The sequence below is a fragment of the Coloeus monedula genome (genome assembly GCF_965178545.1).
Source record: "Coloeus monedula genome assembly, chromosome: 7".
Taxonomy (NCBI): domain Eukaryota; kingdom Metazoa; phylum Chordata; class Aves; order Passeriformes; family Corvidae; genus Coloeus; species Coloeus monedula.
The window spans coordinates 22,196,933-22,211,083 of record NC_138787.1 but is presented as its reverse complement, the minus strand read 5'-3'; the positions used below and the strand labels follow the sequence as shown (position 1 = coordinate 22,211,083).

Here is a 14,151-nt window from a genome sequence, read left to right as displayed (position 1 = left end):
TGAACAGCTTGATGACATCCATATTAAGTCAAGCCATGTTACCATTTAACATCCAGATATTTTGGTTATGAACACTACTTGACGCAGTTGAGTGTCAGTGTTATCCCTTACTTGTGAGATCAAGTAAGATGGTATTTATTACTTTTGAGAATTACTGGAATAAAAAGAATCATTGTATAACTAAAACCAGCTTTTATCTGTTTGCAATGAGCCCTTTGGCTGAATGTTATATGAGACCAAACAAAAAAACTTTATTGGAGAGTTTGTTTGCATATTTAAGTCTCATAAAACATGGACAGCTTTGGTAGCAGTACTGAGCAGTGCCTTTATGGCTGAGAAGGGCTCTTGAGGGTTGAGAGGACATTCTGGGGCAGAATTGTGTAGGTGTCCAGTTTTATTCCCAGAAAATATGCTGATAACAAAGAAGTAGAAATAAATGGAGTTTGATCAAAGTTCTCAGATTTTTTTTATAATTATTTTATGTAGAAGTTAAAATGTGAAGAATAAGGTGTTTAGCTCTAGGGAAAAAGAAAGCAATCTTTTGCACCAAAGTCAGTTTTTATCTTGCTTTAACCAACAGAAGGTCAGAGACAAAGCAAAATAAACACAATTTAAAAAAAAGAAATCTTTATTTTTTGGCTCATATGTAATATTGTTTGCGTTGTTTATGATAATAACAATTTCCTGCATGCATTTCACCAACACATTACAAGTCAAAAGCATTTGTAAAAGAAAGTTTCTACATTTAATGTTAGCTTGTGTATGAAACACAAAATGTCCTGATGTCCTCAATTATACAAATGTGCCATTTTTTTCTTGGGAAATATTTTATTTGTACAAGCCTAGTGCACTGTGATTCAAAAAAGAATAAGAATAGACTATGTAAACAGACACTGCAGGATAGCAACGATTTAATCAACTATGAGACTTTCTCGGAACTTCTGATGCAAACAGTGCTAGAAATTTGTACATTCCCCTAATGCTTTCTTTGCTATGTCCTGTAACTATTTGGAAACAAGCTGGGTTCCAGATTTACACAATTTACTTCACATTGGAATATATGTAAATATATTATTAAAACAAGATAGTCTACAAATACTCACTTTTTTTCTCATAGTGTGATGATGCCAGTTTGGAATTACTGTGGTTAGAAAATAAGCCAAGTGAATGAGGAAAGAAATATAAGAAACAGCAATCTAAACTCGAAGACACTTTTCTTATATACAGAACTGTTGCCAAATGGTATGTCTTTACATTATTTATATATGGTAACCACATTGTCAACAGGTTTAATAGTTTGCAATATGGCCTGTACAGTCTGATTCTACACCATATAGCAGTCACTTCAAATTTAAAATGCAAAACTAAAAAAGCTCATAAATAGCTGCAAACTATTGCTTGATGATTTGAAAGAATGAGGTCTGGTTGGACAACTTGATTCACTTCATCACTGACACATGGTTTCCTATCGTGGAGACTGTGGACAGTGGAAGGAGCAAGGTACAGCAGCAAAAGCATTGACATGCATCAGTGATACTCTCCTAACTATCTATGACATAGGATACAACATGTCCTGTTGAGCTCTTGCAAATTAACCATACTGTGGTACATATCTGATGCAATTCAATGCGGCAAAGCCATTTAATTCTATGGTCAAATATGCACAACAGTATATTGTTAATATTTACATGGAAAAGGGTATTTTATGGATTCACTGGATGTTGGAGATAATGAGAGAAAACAGTAACCAAAGAATAGTCCAGGAAAAAAGTAAGAGATGTTAAAAAAAAAAAAAAAAGGAACTCCCAGATATAATTTGGTGAAGCTATTTTTCAAGTGCAGAAACCGCACAATATTTTTTGAGCTGTAAATATTTTAACATAAACAAGAACTTCTAATGTTTAATGATTCACATAAAAATAAGTCATTGCAGATTCCTGTAAATTAGAGGAGACTCTCCAGGCACATTAATCTGGATGCGCATAATCTCATAATCTGGATGCAGCCATACAAGTAGTTAGAATACCTCAAATTTAAGAGCAACCCTGAAACATGAAAGTTCTTAAAATCTTCAGCTTTGTGCAACGTCATATTTTTATTTATGCATGATTGACAAGTGCAGCATGTCTATGCAAATCACTTCTATCTGTTATTTATAGAGAATCTGATAGTAGAACTCCTGGTCCTCATACCTCTTTCCCCAACATAAAACCTATTACAAAAATAGTCACATATAATAGTAAACAACCTGTGAATTAAAAAATGATAAATACACTAATACAGTTTTTGTAAAAATATGACAGATGTGGCAGTTGCATTACAAACAGTGAAGAGAATTACTGTTCTACATGATGTGGAACATAAAGTATCCTTTTGCACTCATTTCATGCTCCGTCTTCTCTATGGAGCCACCTTTTCCCTTATTCTTAGCAGTGTCAGCTGTAGTGAAAACAGTAACCTCTTGTCAAGTTTTTTACCCTGATTAACAGAGTCACAGTTTGATGATGGAGGTTCACTGTTTTGTTATAGGCACTGACCTTAAGTATATATATAATGTATATATATGCACACACACACGCACACACACACACATATATGTGTAAAAACTGTCAGTTTGGCATAAATCTCCTGCAGGAGTCCAGTTGATGCTTCATTCTCAAAGACTGTAAACAAGTTGTCCCATTAACAAAATTCTTAGACCATTATTTTTTATTTTCCCTGATGTCTTTACCTTTGTAGTTCTTTTCTGCTTTATCTTTTTCATATTTTTCTTTGTCTGGCTTTGTTACACTGTCATAAGAGGGTGGGGAAGTTGTAGAACTCTCATCTGTTTTTTCTGGAGTGGAGTTCCCTTTTAGTTTATTAATAATTATCTCTTTTATAATGTGTCCATCTCCCTCTTTGTTTTTATTTCTATTATATAGACTAGACACTTGTTTAACTTTTAGCCTTAAAAGGTGACGTCTGTAAGCACGCTGAATGATGACAGCAGACACCTCCTCCTGTTTTCGTTTCAATGTGGTTGTAATTGGTTCATAGGAGACTTTAGAAGGATTGGCTGCCATAAACCGATCTTCCATCTGTATTCTGAGGGCGTCCATCTCCCCACTTTCCCCCAATACACGCTTTGTGAAAGCAAACAAGATGTCAAGGCAGTGAATTCTGTCACCGCTCACCATGGGCAGATCCATTGCAATAAGCTGGACTTTGTTTGGTTTTGCTATGAGAAGAGGTGGATCTAATGAAGCTGCAAAATCTGATAATTTACTATATTCTATGAATTGTGTTGCATCAGGATCAAATTTCTCCCAGACTTCATAGAACATCTCAAAGTCGTCCTCGCTCAAGGGTTCAGCGCTTTCTTCAGTAGCAACACTGAAGTTCTCCAAAATCACAGCGATGTACATGTTCACCACTACCAGAAAGGATATGATAATGTAGCTGACAAAGAAGAAAATCCCAACAGAAGGGTTGCCACAGTCACCTTTCACAGAACTCCCTGGATGATCTTTATGGGGGTCACAGTCTGGCTCCCCACTGTTAAGGATTGGGGCGAGCAAACCATCCCAGCCAGCGGACGTGGTGATCTGAAACAGGCAGATCATGCTGTTGCCAAAGGTTTCAAAGTTGAACATGTCATCAATCCCAACTTCCCTCTTGACATAGGCAAAGTTGGACATGCCAAATATCGCATAGATGAACATGACCAGGAAGAGCAGCAGCCCAATGTTGAACAAAGCAGGAAGAGACATCATCAGAGCAAAAAGCAGAGTGCGGATTCCCTTAGCGCCTTTAATGAGGCGCAGGATTCGACCGATTCTGGCAAGTCGGATGACTCTGAATAGTGTGGGGGATACGAAGTACTTCTCAATCATCTCAGCTAAGAACATACCTAGAAAAAGAAAGTGAATAATTAAAATACAATTTAAAATTAATTAATTACCTATAGAAAGATTTATTTATTGCTATCTCCAAAATAATCAGTATAGGGATTCTATGTTATAGCAAAAAATTGTAGAAGTTATTACATTTTATTGAAAGCTGTTATTAAGGTGAAAGCATCTTCCTTATGTTGAAATGTTATCCTAGAGAAGGTAAATAAGTAAAATAAAGACTGCTTGTGGCAAGTAGGTAGTGCCTGTCTAAACAGGTAGTTCTTAAAACAGTTGGGATGGGGAAGTTTATGTCTTAGATACAGTTAATTCTTGAAGCTGAGCTTATAATCACTGCCTTTTATGAAGGATGATATTGGCTTAATTTCTGAAAATCAGTGATTTCTTTAACACATTTACATTGTATCAGCACAATCTTTCTCAGATGTATCACTCATTTGCACCTTGGGCAATCACTAGGTTTGAACTGACAAATCTGAGTTAGCAAAAGTAAAAAGAAATCTCACCCATTTCACATAATTTTCAGTTTTAGTACTGAAAGTAAATCTGTGGTTAGTTTGCATATACCACTAAACACTCCTCTTTGCACACATTAATCTAATGTGCCAAACAGTTCCGTTATGTGTTTTGATGTGGAAAATGACAGTGAATCTAATGGGAGAGACAAAAATCTTATATGCAACATTGCATATATTGTATGCTAGATAGTATGAAGATCTGAATCAACATGTAAGTCATCTAGGAAAAAGAAAATTTCATATTCAGTATCAACATACTTGAAACAAATGTTTCATATTTCTTCCACTAGTTCTTTCTTGAAAGGGAATTGCTCTTACCTACTATGGAGAGAATCACAACCACAAAATCAAAAATATTCCAGCCTATAGTGAAGTAGTAATGGCGAAGTGAAATTAATTTCAAGACAAATTCTCCAGTGAAAAGGACAATGAACACCAAGTTAATCCGGGATAAAATTGTTTCCATTTCTTTACTCTGATCATCTGTTTCTACCATCATTGTGACCATGTTAAGGCAGATGAGTATCATGATGCTGATGTCAAACACTTGTTTGGTTACAAAATCAAAGATCATGCCTTGGAATTTGTTCTGCAAACACAAAGATGGAATACAGTTTATACAGTGAAAATAATTGTCTTTTAAAATGCCAAATGAGAAAACAACTCCCTTCAAGATTTAGGAGTGCAGAGCAAGACCCATTCACAATACAGGTGTTAATGTAAGCCCAACACATGTCAGTTTATATCTCATCCTGTTAGGGTGAATCAAGAAGTTCACCACTGTTGGCTGAAGAGACAAGAAGGGAAACAGTGCAATAATAAGAGTAATAACAATGACAATTAATAACTGGGGTAAAATAGGTGGTGTAAATTGATAGCCAGCAAGAGTACCAGCTGAATGGAAACAAATTTTCTTATCTTTATTCTCAGATGGTTTTAGAATGCTAACCTTCTTTCTTCCTTAAATTAATTGTGCTTGGTGAGATCACTGGACAGCTTAAGATACATGTCTCAAATACACCATGACTGTAATAGCCTAGTTTTTCTTTAGTACTTAGCTCAATGTTTTTTGCCATATGTCTCTCCTTAGAAAATCTATTTTTAACCACTTGCTGCATAAGGTGCAACAAGTATTTTATTTTTTCAAACAGTGTAGGAGTTCAGTAAATAACACGAGTAATGTCTTATCTTAGAGACAAATTTATCCTAGTCTATGATTTACTCCCTAGGGCATTCTTTTATTCTGTAAGATTTTCTGCATTTGTCCTTCCTATTAGGTTACCAGTGCCCCTTTCAGTCTTCAGCAGCAAGGGCCAGTGCATCCCCGTTTCCTACAAATTCTCTCTGAGGAGAAAAACTAGGAAGTTAATTTTGTCCCTGGTAACAAGAACCAATAAATGATCCAATCAGTTGTGGTTTTCCAGGACTTAGGCAGGGAACTTCGAAGTTTATCATATTAACACTATTAAATCATTTTGTTCATACTTCAGTGTGTATGTTTTTCAACAAGTTATGAATGATCTACTCTGATGGATTTATAAAGGGGCAATTTCTACCTTTACAAGAAAATAAATGGAAAAAATATTTTCTTTCCAGACCTGTAATCTTATCTTATGGATAAGATCATATTCCCAAATGAGTATTTAATATTAGGGGTATAAAAATCAAATCACTCTTACCACTGGCCTTGGTATAGGTTTCTGTGGCTTTTTGGATCCCAGTTTTTTCATTGCGTTATAATATTTCTTCTGTTCTTCTGTCATAAATATATCCTGACCTCCAAAGTAAAGAAATAATATCAAAATTAATTAGTATCATGTCCACACATAAAACATTTAACTACAGTATGCCACTCTGTAATATCATATTGAAATTATATTTAATTTATATAAAAAGGGAGGGGTTTTTTCAGGTATTTAGAGTGTGGATGCTCATATACATTTCTAACACGCAGAAAAACCCCATTATGGTGCCTTGTCAGCTTGACAGTTGAGTTTTTCCAGTGTCTTCAGGCTCACTTTTGCTGAAATGGCTAAAAGGGCTCTTGCTATACTGATGCTGTTCAATAATTTGCTGATTAGGATATGTTTAGTGAATAGGAGCGTGACTAGTGCCTTACATGTCCTATATTCTGTATAGACTTTTAGGATTACAGCTAGACAGGTCTAAAAGAGACATAACTTTGAGGCACAAGTTGTGTTAAAGGACTGTATTCGTATCTAATCTGTGGATTTTAATGGCAAAAAACCCCCCACCTTTGATATAAAATTAAGAACAGTAGTTAATGTCATGCCATAACAAATTAAAACACCACTGGAATCTTGACTAACTCAAATCAGCCTTTGTTTGCAGATGCAAATGCTGCCAGTCAGATGTGCAACTGAATGACTGACTTCCAGTATAAGTAAATAGTGCTTATTGAGGAATCTGAACTAAGTCAGATGGAAACACAGCGTCAAAGTCACAGTCTGCTAAATTGGCTGTCACAGCCGAAGCATCACAAAATTGATAGTAACCCCAGACATGTTTATGACTCTTCTAGGAAGCTGAAGAATATTTTCACAAGGAAAAATTTCTGTAGTTCACAATTTTCTTTTACCACAGATTCTGTCTGGTATTGCTGTTTTTTACTTGGTGATTGGAAAAAAGCAAATCATATGAAACTGCTTTTTCACGGCACACAAAAATTTAAAATGACCCTAGCATTCAAAAAACTAAGAACTGTGAGGCTTCAAAGTATTTTAAATGTGATTATTTGTGTTTTTATATTTTAAAGTTCTTTAAAACTGAACTGTATACATTATCAATACTATTATTTTAAACATTCTTGTATGTCAAATGTATACAGAAACACCATTCCCTGTATACCTGTTTTACTACTGATAAGAGATTATAGATTGTATTTGTGTCTAAAAAATTCATCTAATTTCTCATAAAAGTGTTACAAAAATAGTCCTTATGTACACACTTTTAATTTTTCCTATAAGCCTATTCATATGAGCTCTACTTGACTTTCTCTTAACTTACTGTTTAATCAGTTTGCAGATCCATTTTTCATTGTATGAACAATGCCATATTGTGTCTTCATTAAGTGTCAAGAGTTTGTAAGAATAATTAAAATTAATTTACCTTAATTTATCTTAATTCTTTAGAGTAAACTGAAAAAGAAATAATTTCATGCTAGATAGTATTGCATCTAATCAAACCAAAAATGCAGGTTCACTTTTCACATCTTCATTTTAGCTGTTTACACAATTTTCAAATTATTATGAACCAACTTTTCACTTGTCAAAATGCTAAAAATGCAAAATTCAGAATCACATCCACAGATTTTAGCACAGATTATCATTAAAAAATAGACACTTTATTTAAGGTCTTGAAATGACTTGTGATTTTTATTAGCCCTACAGAAGTAACTTATTAATTCATTATAGCTAGTAATTCATACCAATATGGAAATATTTTAAATACTTATCTTCTTTTTTTGTTGGTTGAAGTTGTCTATAATAACACCAATGAAAAGGTTCAAGGTAAAAAATGATCCAAATATGATAAAGATGACAAAATAGAGATACATGTACAAGTTGTCCTCATACTTAGGTTGATCTTTTACCTAAAAAATATTAAAAAATTTATTACCCATGAGAATACTAGATATAAAAAATGATGTGTATAATTTAAAATTTAGTATATGCCATCTCAGATAGAAAAGCTATCAATGGCACCAATTTATTAAAAAGATCCAACACATCCATTCCAATCAATATTTGGAGAACTGGAAGCTGACAGAATTATTGTTCATATGGAATTTTTAAGTAAATGTGCCCACAGATATGTTTGTGTATGTACATATATAAAAAGTTCCTCATGTAGAAGGAAGAAGCAATGTGGGATTGAGACCAGTCATTAGTACTTAAAATTTTAATAGCAGAAATATAAGTATTTTATATTGTGTTCAGTATATTATCATGCAACAGAATCAATAAATTTTATTTTTGCCTAAATCTCCCTGGAACTTTTGTTCTTGCATGAGCATTCTTACATTCATCTAGGAAAAGATGCTCTCAATAAATTTCTAGTGAATATATGTTTTGCAAAATCCATTAAATTGAGGCAAGTTTCGAAGGAATATTTTGTTATTGTCTTTATTTTTCTGGATTTCACATCCCAGCATCTGCACCTCTACAGCACAACAAGCTTGAGTGTAGAAATGCTAAAGATAATGAAACAGGATTATTTACTCTGGGAGACAATATCATTAACATGACTATTTATATAAATTAAGCAGAGTTTTAGTTTTGTAGCCAAAATAAAATTCTAATCCCCAGAAAGCTTAACAGATTATTTTCAACCTTAAAATCTAATTGCACTTAAATATCTAGATAACATAGGTGCTCAATCTAAGGAAACAATGAAATGCACAAATTATAAAACTCAATTAATGTATTCCATATTTAATAACTGCATTATATAATCTTAAATTAATTAATACTCATGATTACCAAAAGAATTTTTAGAAAAACATTTCTTTGGTCTATTACATTAACATTATCCTTAAAAAAAAAAAAAAAAAATCCAGATAAGTTTATTTAGCTTTTTCGGCTAAACAGGAGGAAGTGGGATTAATTCTTTCCAGTAAAAATTCTGAGATTAAAAAAAACCATATTGGTGCTGATTATAATTTTTTGTTGTGTGTGTAGCTGTGCTATTGTTGGTGTAGTTGTTGTATTGGGTGTCTAGCTGTTTAAATTCAATACTCTTTATCAGAAAATAATCAACAGATGACCTTTGAAAGTTTTACACTTACATCTCGTGAATCAACAGCAGCATACATAATATCCATCCATCCTTTGAAAGTAGCCTAGAAATAAAACAAAGTTGTTTATCTTCCCCATACAAATTCATAATCTGTACAGGAACTAGGTTATTTATTTATCTGGACCTCCACTTTTAATAAAATCATTCCTAAATTTTTAAATCACACTTAACAACTCAGGCATTGTAAAATATTTTTCATAGTGTTATTTTAGATTTTTTGAGAATTTTTTTTTAGGTATTCAAATAATATTAAAAATCAGGCTCTGAAGGTCTCAGCAAGTCAACAGTTTGGAGCTGCAGATGAAGAATGATAGACTAAAACAGACATTAATGCTGGAGTTACTTAGGTAGGATCTACTAGAATCACTCATGGCCACAGCCATTTTGTTAAGTTTACAACATGAATTGGTGCAATCAGTAATATAACTTCTGGATAAAAACCAACATGCGTCTGAATGTTTTTTCTGTGTCTAAACTGACCTGGTATTTTTAGAAATGTTTTAATCCCACATAGCTAAAAGGAATAGACTGTTCAAAGTAAAAATATACATTGGTTCATGAGAGATTTGTTTTACAGAAGACCAAAAATTGAGCTGTGAAAGAGCTGTAATTGACACCTATAAAAATTTGGCTGAATTCCTATAGAGACTTTTTTCATTTAAAGAGTGAGAAAGACCTGCCATCACTGCTCTAAGAAGGTGATTTTCATGGATGCAGAATGTCCATTTTCTAAGGAACACCAAAGTTGGTGTGACATACTGGTTGAAAGTGTGACTGTGCGACTGTTAGCCAGGGTTTCCAGGCTTATTCACAATAAAGAAAAAAAGAGCTAAAAAGCCTGTGGAATGAACAAAGAGCATCACTCCTGAAGAGGTTCAGGAGAGGAGCCATCCCAAGAAACGTATTTCCATCTGTGCTTGCCAGAAGTAGCGTTGGTACTTTGGTACAGCTGCCAGTTTTCACAGCAGAAAACTTTCACTCTGGAAGTGTTCATCTCCTCCTGAATTTTGCAGTGCAATACTAATTTACCAAGAAGGTGTGCTTCAAGCCAGGCTTCACAGATCTTTCTGGCTCAGGAGGCAATTGCCAGCCATTTGGTGGCAATTGCATAGCACAATTACGAAAATATCAGAGTTAGATAGAAGCAATAAATACAGGAGAAGAGTGGAGAGAAAATGTTAGTGGAGGCAATTAGATGAAGAGGTGACACAATAAATGCTCAAAGATGCCTTAATCTCTGTGGGTAAAGTAAAGGTCAGAAGGGAATATTTGAAAAGGAAAATTATGAAAAATCAGAACAAAGAAAAAAGAGAAGAAGGATGAAAGGTTCACAGTAGTGAAGTTGTGATATTAAAGACCAAGACTGTCTGGATGTGTGACACAGATGACATTCATACGCAGCTTCAAGAGAAGCAGTTTTCCTTATGCATCTTCAGAGGCAATGGTAGCAATGAGATCTGAAGTCAGAGAATCCGAGTCATCTTCCAGTACTACTACTCAGCACATAAGAGTCACATTGCCTTTGCAGGCAAAACATTTTAAGCTGGGTAGTAAATTTTGGAATTAAAGTCAGCTACAGATATTGACCTGCTCTGAGATAGAAGAGACAAACATATAGTTCTTAGATAACTTTGAATATCAGAGCTGTAAAAATCTCATGACATTTCTGACATCTTTTCATTCAGTGAAGCTGTATGTTGAATTACAGACAAGTGATTCTACAGAGTTCAATCTAAATCTTATTGCATGCTTTCTTGCTTGTGTTTTGGATCAGATCCCAGCTATCAGAAGCTCCATTCTAAGCAAGGAACCTGTAAGAGCGAAGGTCTTTATTTCTTTGATGTAAATAAAATATTCTCAGTACCTAGAATAAAGACAGTTCTAAACACAATGCATAGGATAAGGAATTGAAGGAGATATGGAATTTACAGATTTTGTATAAGCAGCAGTAATTAATGGAATGAATATGCTATGCAATACAAAAACATCTAATACTTCACAAGAATAATACTATAAGTAACATAATACTTATTTAGTGTTCTATAATGACTCTTTTAAAAGCATTAAGGAATATGATAGTTCTATACTGTGCGCCACTGAAGAGATTCTTTTGCATTTTAAACTTACTGTTTTCACACTATTATTATCATCATCATCATGACACTGTATTCCCTAGACTTGGAATGGAAAATTACTCTACTATCATTAACAAAAAAATTTACAAGAAACAATGTAATAGAGTTGTGTGAGCTGTAAATTATTGCTATGAAGAAATTATTCCAGTACTTAACAGTCTTTAATTACCCATTTTTCCTAGATATCTTTAAAAAGAGCAAAAAGAAAATATATACATTTACTTACTACTTGAAGCAGAGCAAGATATCCAGCTCCTACATTGTCGAAGTTGACTTTCACATTCTTCCATCGGGCACTTTGATTGCTTTTTATGAGTTCTGCACACTGAGTATAATTGTTGACATCACTGATATCAAACATCTCACCAGTTGTGGTGTTGACACAGTGATAGAATTTTCCAGCAAACAGATTTACTCCCATGATGCTGAATATTAGCCAGAATATAAGACATACCAGCAATACATTCATGATAGATGGGATTGCTCCTACAAGGGCATTTACAACCACCTAGTGAACAAATTAGACAAAATAGCTGCTTAGCTTATGAAAAGAAAATGAAAAATACTTTAAAAATACTTTTAAAATGTCAAAACAGTATTACTATGGGATGGAAAATTAAAATATTACATTAAAATTTATGGGGGAAAATTTAATTAAGGTTTAATAAAATGCTAATGAGATTACAAAAAGCAAGAAATGAGATGGAAACGATGACAATGCAAAAGTCTGAAAAAAAATCAAAAAGCAAAAGAAAACCTGTTAGTAGCAAGATGGATTCTTAGAATTTGTGTGCTCTAGAGAAAAAGAGAGAAATAAATGTTAAATTCCAGCAACATAAATTAAAATATATAAATAGGAAATAAATCAGAAAAAGCTCAAAGAACAATGATGTGAAAAACTGAATAAAAACGTCTGCATGTAAAACTATTATTAGTAATGACTTTATTCTTAGAAACATTATGTATATATTGGCATCAGTGTATTTTAATATCCACATAGAATTCAACATAATAAAGGATATCTTATTTAGTCTTTATTAACAGCATCTCCTCTGAGTCTTGGTTTTAAATTGCCTGGGTCACTATAGTTGCTCTTACACTTATCCTTCTTTTTCTTTTTAATTGGCTGCATTTAATTCCCTTGAGCTACTGTGTAGCAGTAAAAGACCAGATGAAATCCCTGGACAAAAGTTTTCTTGAAAAACATAGTATTTTTCATTTCGCTGAGTTGGCCGAAAGTAGTCTAGCATCAATATCAGTTTTGCCTATTTATTAGATAGGGACTTAAAGTGTTGCTTGTATTGCAAATCATGCAAAACATAGTGGTGATGGTGATATGCTACAGGACACACTTCCCTACACAGGCAGGCGTGACCACCTCTAGGATACCAACAGTCTTACCCAGACAGGAACCACACTTTTTATTTGGAAACTGAAGACCTGTGACTGAGCTATAAATATGTAATTGCAGCACTGGGGTATTTTGAGGTGAAAGATTGAAAGGAGATTTCTCAATAACATTTTCTTTTTAATTTTTTATGTGTCAATTTCTCAGTAAGTATCACAGTCTGCATTTTCAGCAGACAGTTTATAACAGGGTTTTTCTTGGTGGGGTTTTTTTTGGTTGCTTGTTTTAGTTTTGTCAGAATATGAAAATAACAATCTCCTCAACAGGAAGGTTTTAGCTCTCTAGGAGATGTAAGATTACAGCAGATACATTCATATGAAGTAAAAGGTCTCTAACTGAGAAAATGATTTCCCATCTCTCCCCTTCTATACTTCCAAACCTATCCTTATTTCAGGTGTCTGTTCAGAAAACCTTTCTCTAATACTAGAGCATTTACTGTGGGATTTTTTTCCCGAGGCAGGTAGACAGGGAGACACAGTGAAGCTTTCATTTCTGATGTGTCACTGTTGTCAGCTTTTTCACCTTTTTTTGGTTTGTTTTGTTTTCTGGCTAATCCTGTTCCATCCTGAACCACTGACAAACTAACACAGAATAGAGGTTAGCTACAGAAATTGATGAAAGAAAATGACCAGATAAACTGCAGAAGAAACCTCCAACCCCATACTGTAAAATTTGTCATGTCCTTTTATTTTGCTACGTCCACAAATCAATGGAAATTTTAAGTCAGGGGGCTGGGAAAACACAACTATGCATCAGTGACCAGGCAAATTTAATGAGCTCAAGGTCTAATTTCCAAATGTAAGGTGTACATAGGTTGTTTGTAAGGATGTGTTGAAAGGCCTTTTCCCACACATTTTTGCATGCCTTCCCATTGTGGAGTTCTCTGAAGAAAGCGTGAGTGCAACCATTTATACATTCATTTTTGTATGCATACATTTGTTCAGACTCATTCATTTTATCTCACCCTCATTCCTTCAAATCGTGACAAGGCTCTTAAAGGTCTTAAAGCTCTTAATGTCCGTAGCGATTTAATGGCACCAAGTTCAGAATAGCCCAGAGCATTGGCTATTAAACTAACCAATGAGACCTATCAAATACAGAAAAAAAATATTTTAAAAATCATTCTACACTGTTTATTTAAAAAGAATACAAATTCAAGCAACAAATCAACAGTGACAAGTTGTAGAATGCCACCATATTCATACTTGCTGGAAAGGCAAGCGGTCTCAAAAAGACATGGTTGAAAAAGGAATATATGCTATTAAATGTCTGTTATGGTTGGATAGGATTTAACAGTCATATGGAAGCATACTTTTTGGATAAAATTTTCAGGAATATTTGAAGATGAAATAGCCATACTTTCTGTAACTTCATTAAGG

At 33.9% G+C, this 14,151-nt stretch overlaps 1 protein-coding gene across 15 annotated transcripts in view; it reads right to left on the bottom strand.

Annotated features, from left to right (window-relative positions):
* Positions 1–2,702: 2,702 nt before the first annotated feature.
* Positions 2,703–14,151, bottom strand: part of LOC309574966 (sodium channel protein type 2 subunit alpha) — a gene marked incomplete at both ends in the record, with an annotated part of 52,482 nt that continues 41,033 nt past the window's right edge. For all 15 annotated transcript variants that reach the window (XM_082285015.1, XM_082285010.1, XM_082285019.1 and 12 more), the window contains 7 exons: positions 2,703–3,892; positions 4,730–5,000; positions 6,091–6,188; positions 7,883–8,024; positions 9,219–9,272; positions 11,591–11,872; positions 13,737–13,859. In XM_082285015.1, coding sequence (XP_082141141.1) covers positions 2,703–3,892; positions 4,730–5,000; positions 6,091–6,188; positions 7,883–8,024; positions 9,219–9,272; positions 11,591–11,872; positions 13,737–13,859 — 2,160 coding nt within the window. The remainder of the gene's footprint in view (positions 3,893–4,729; positions 5,001–6,090; positions 6,189–7,882; positions 8,025–9,218; positions 9,273–11,590; positions 11,873–13,736; positions 13,860–14,151) is intronic.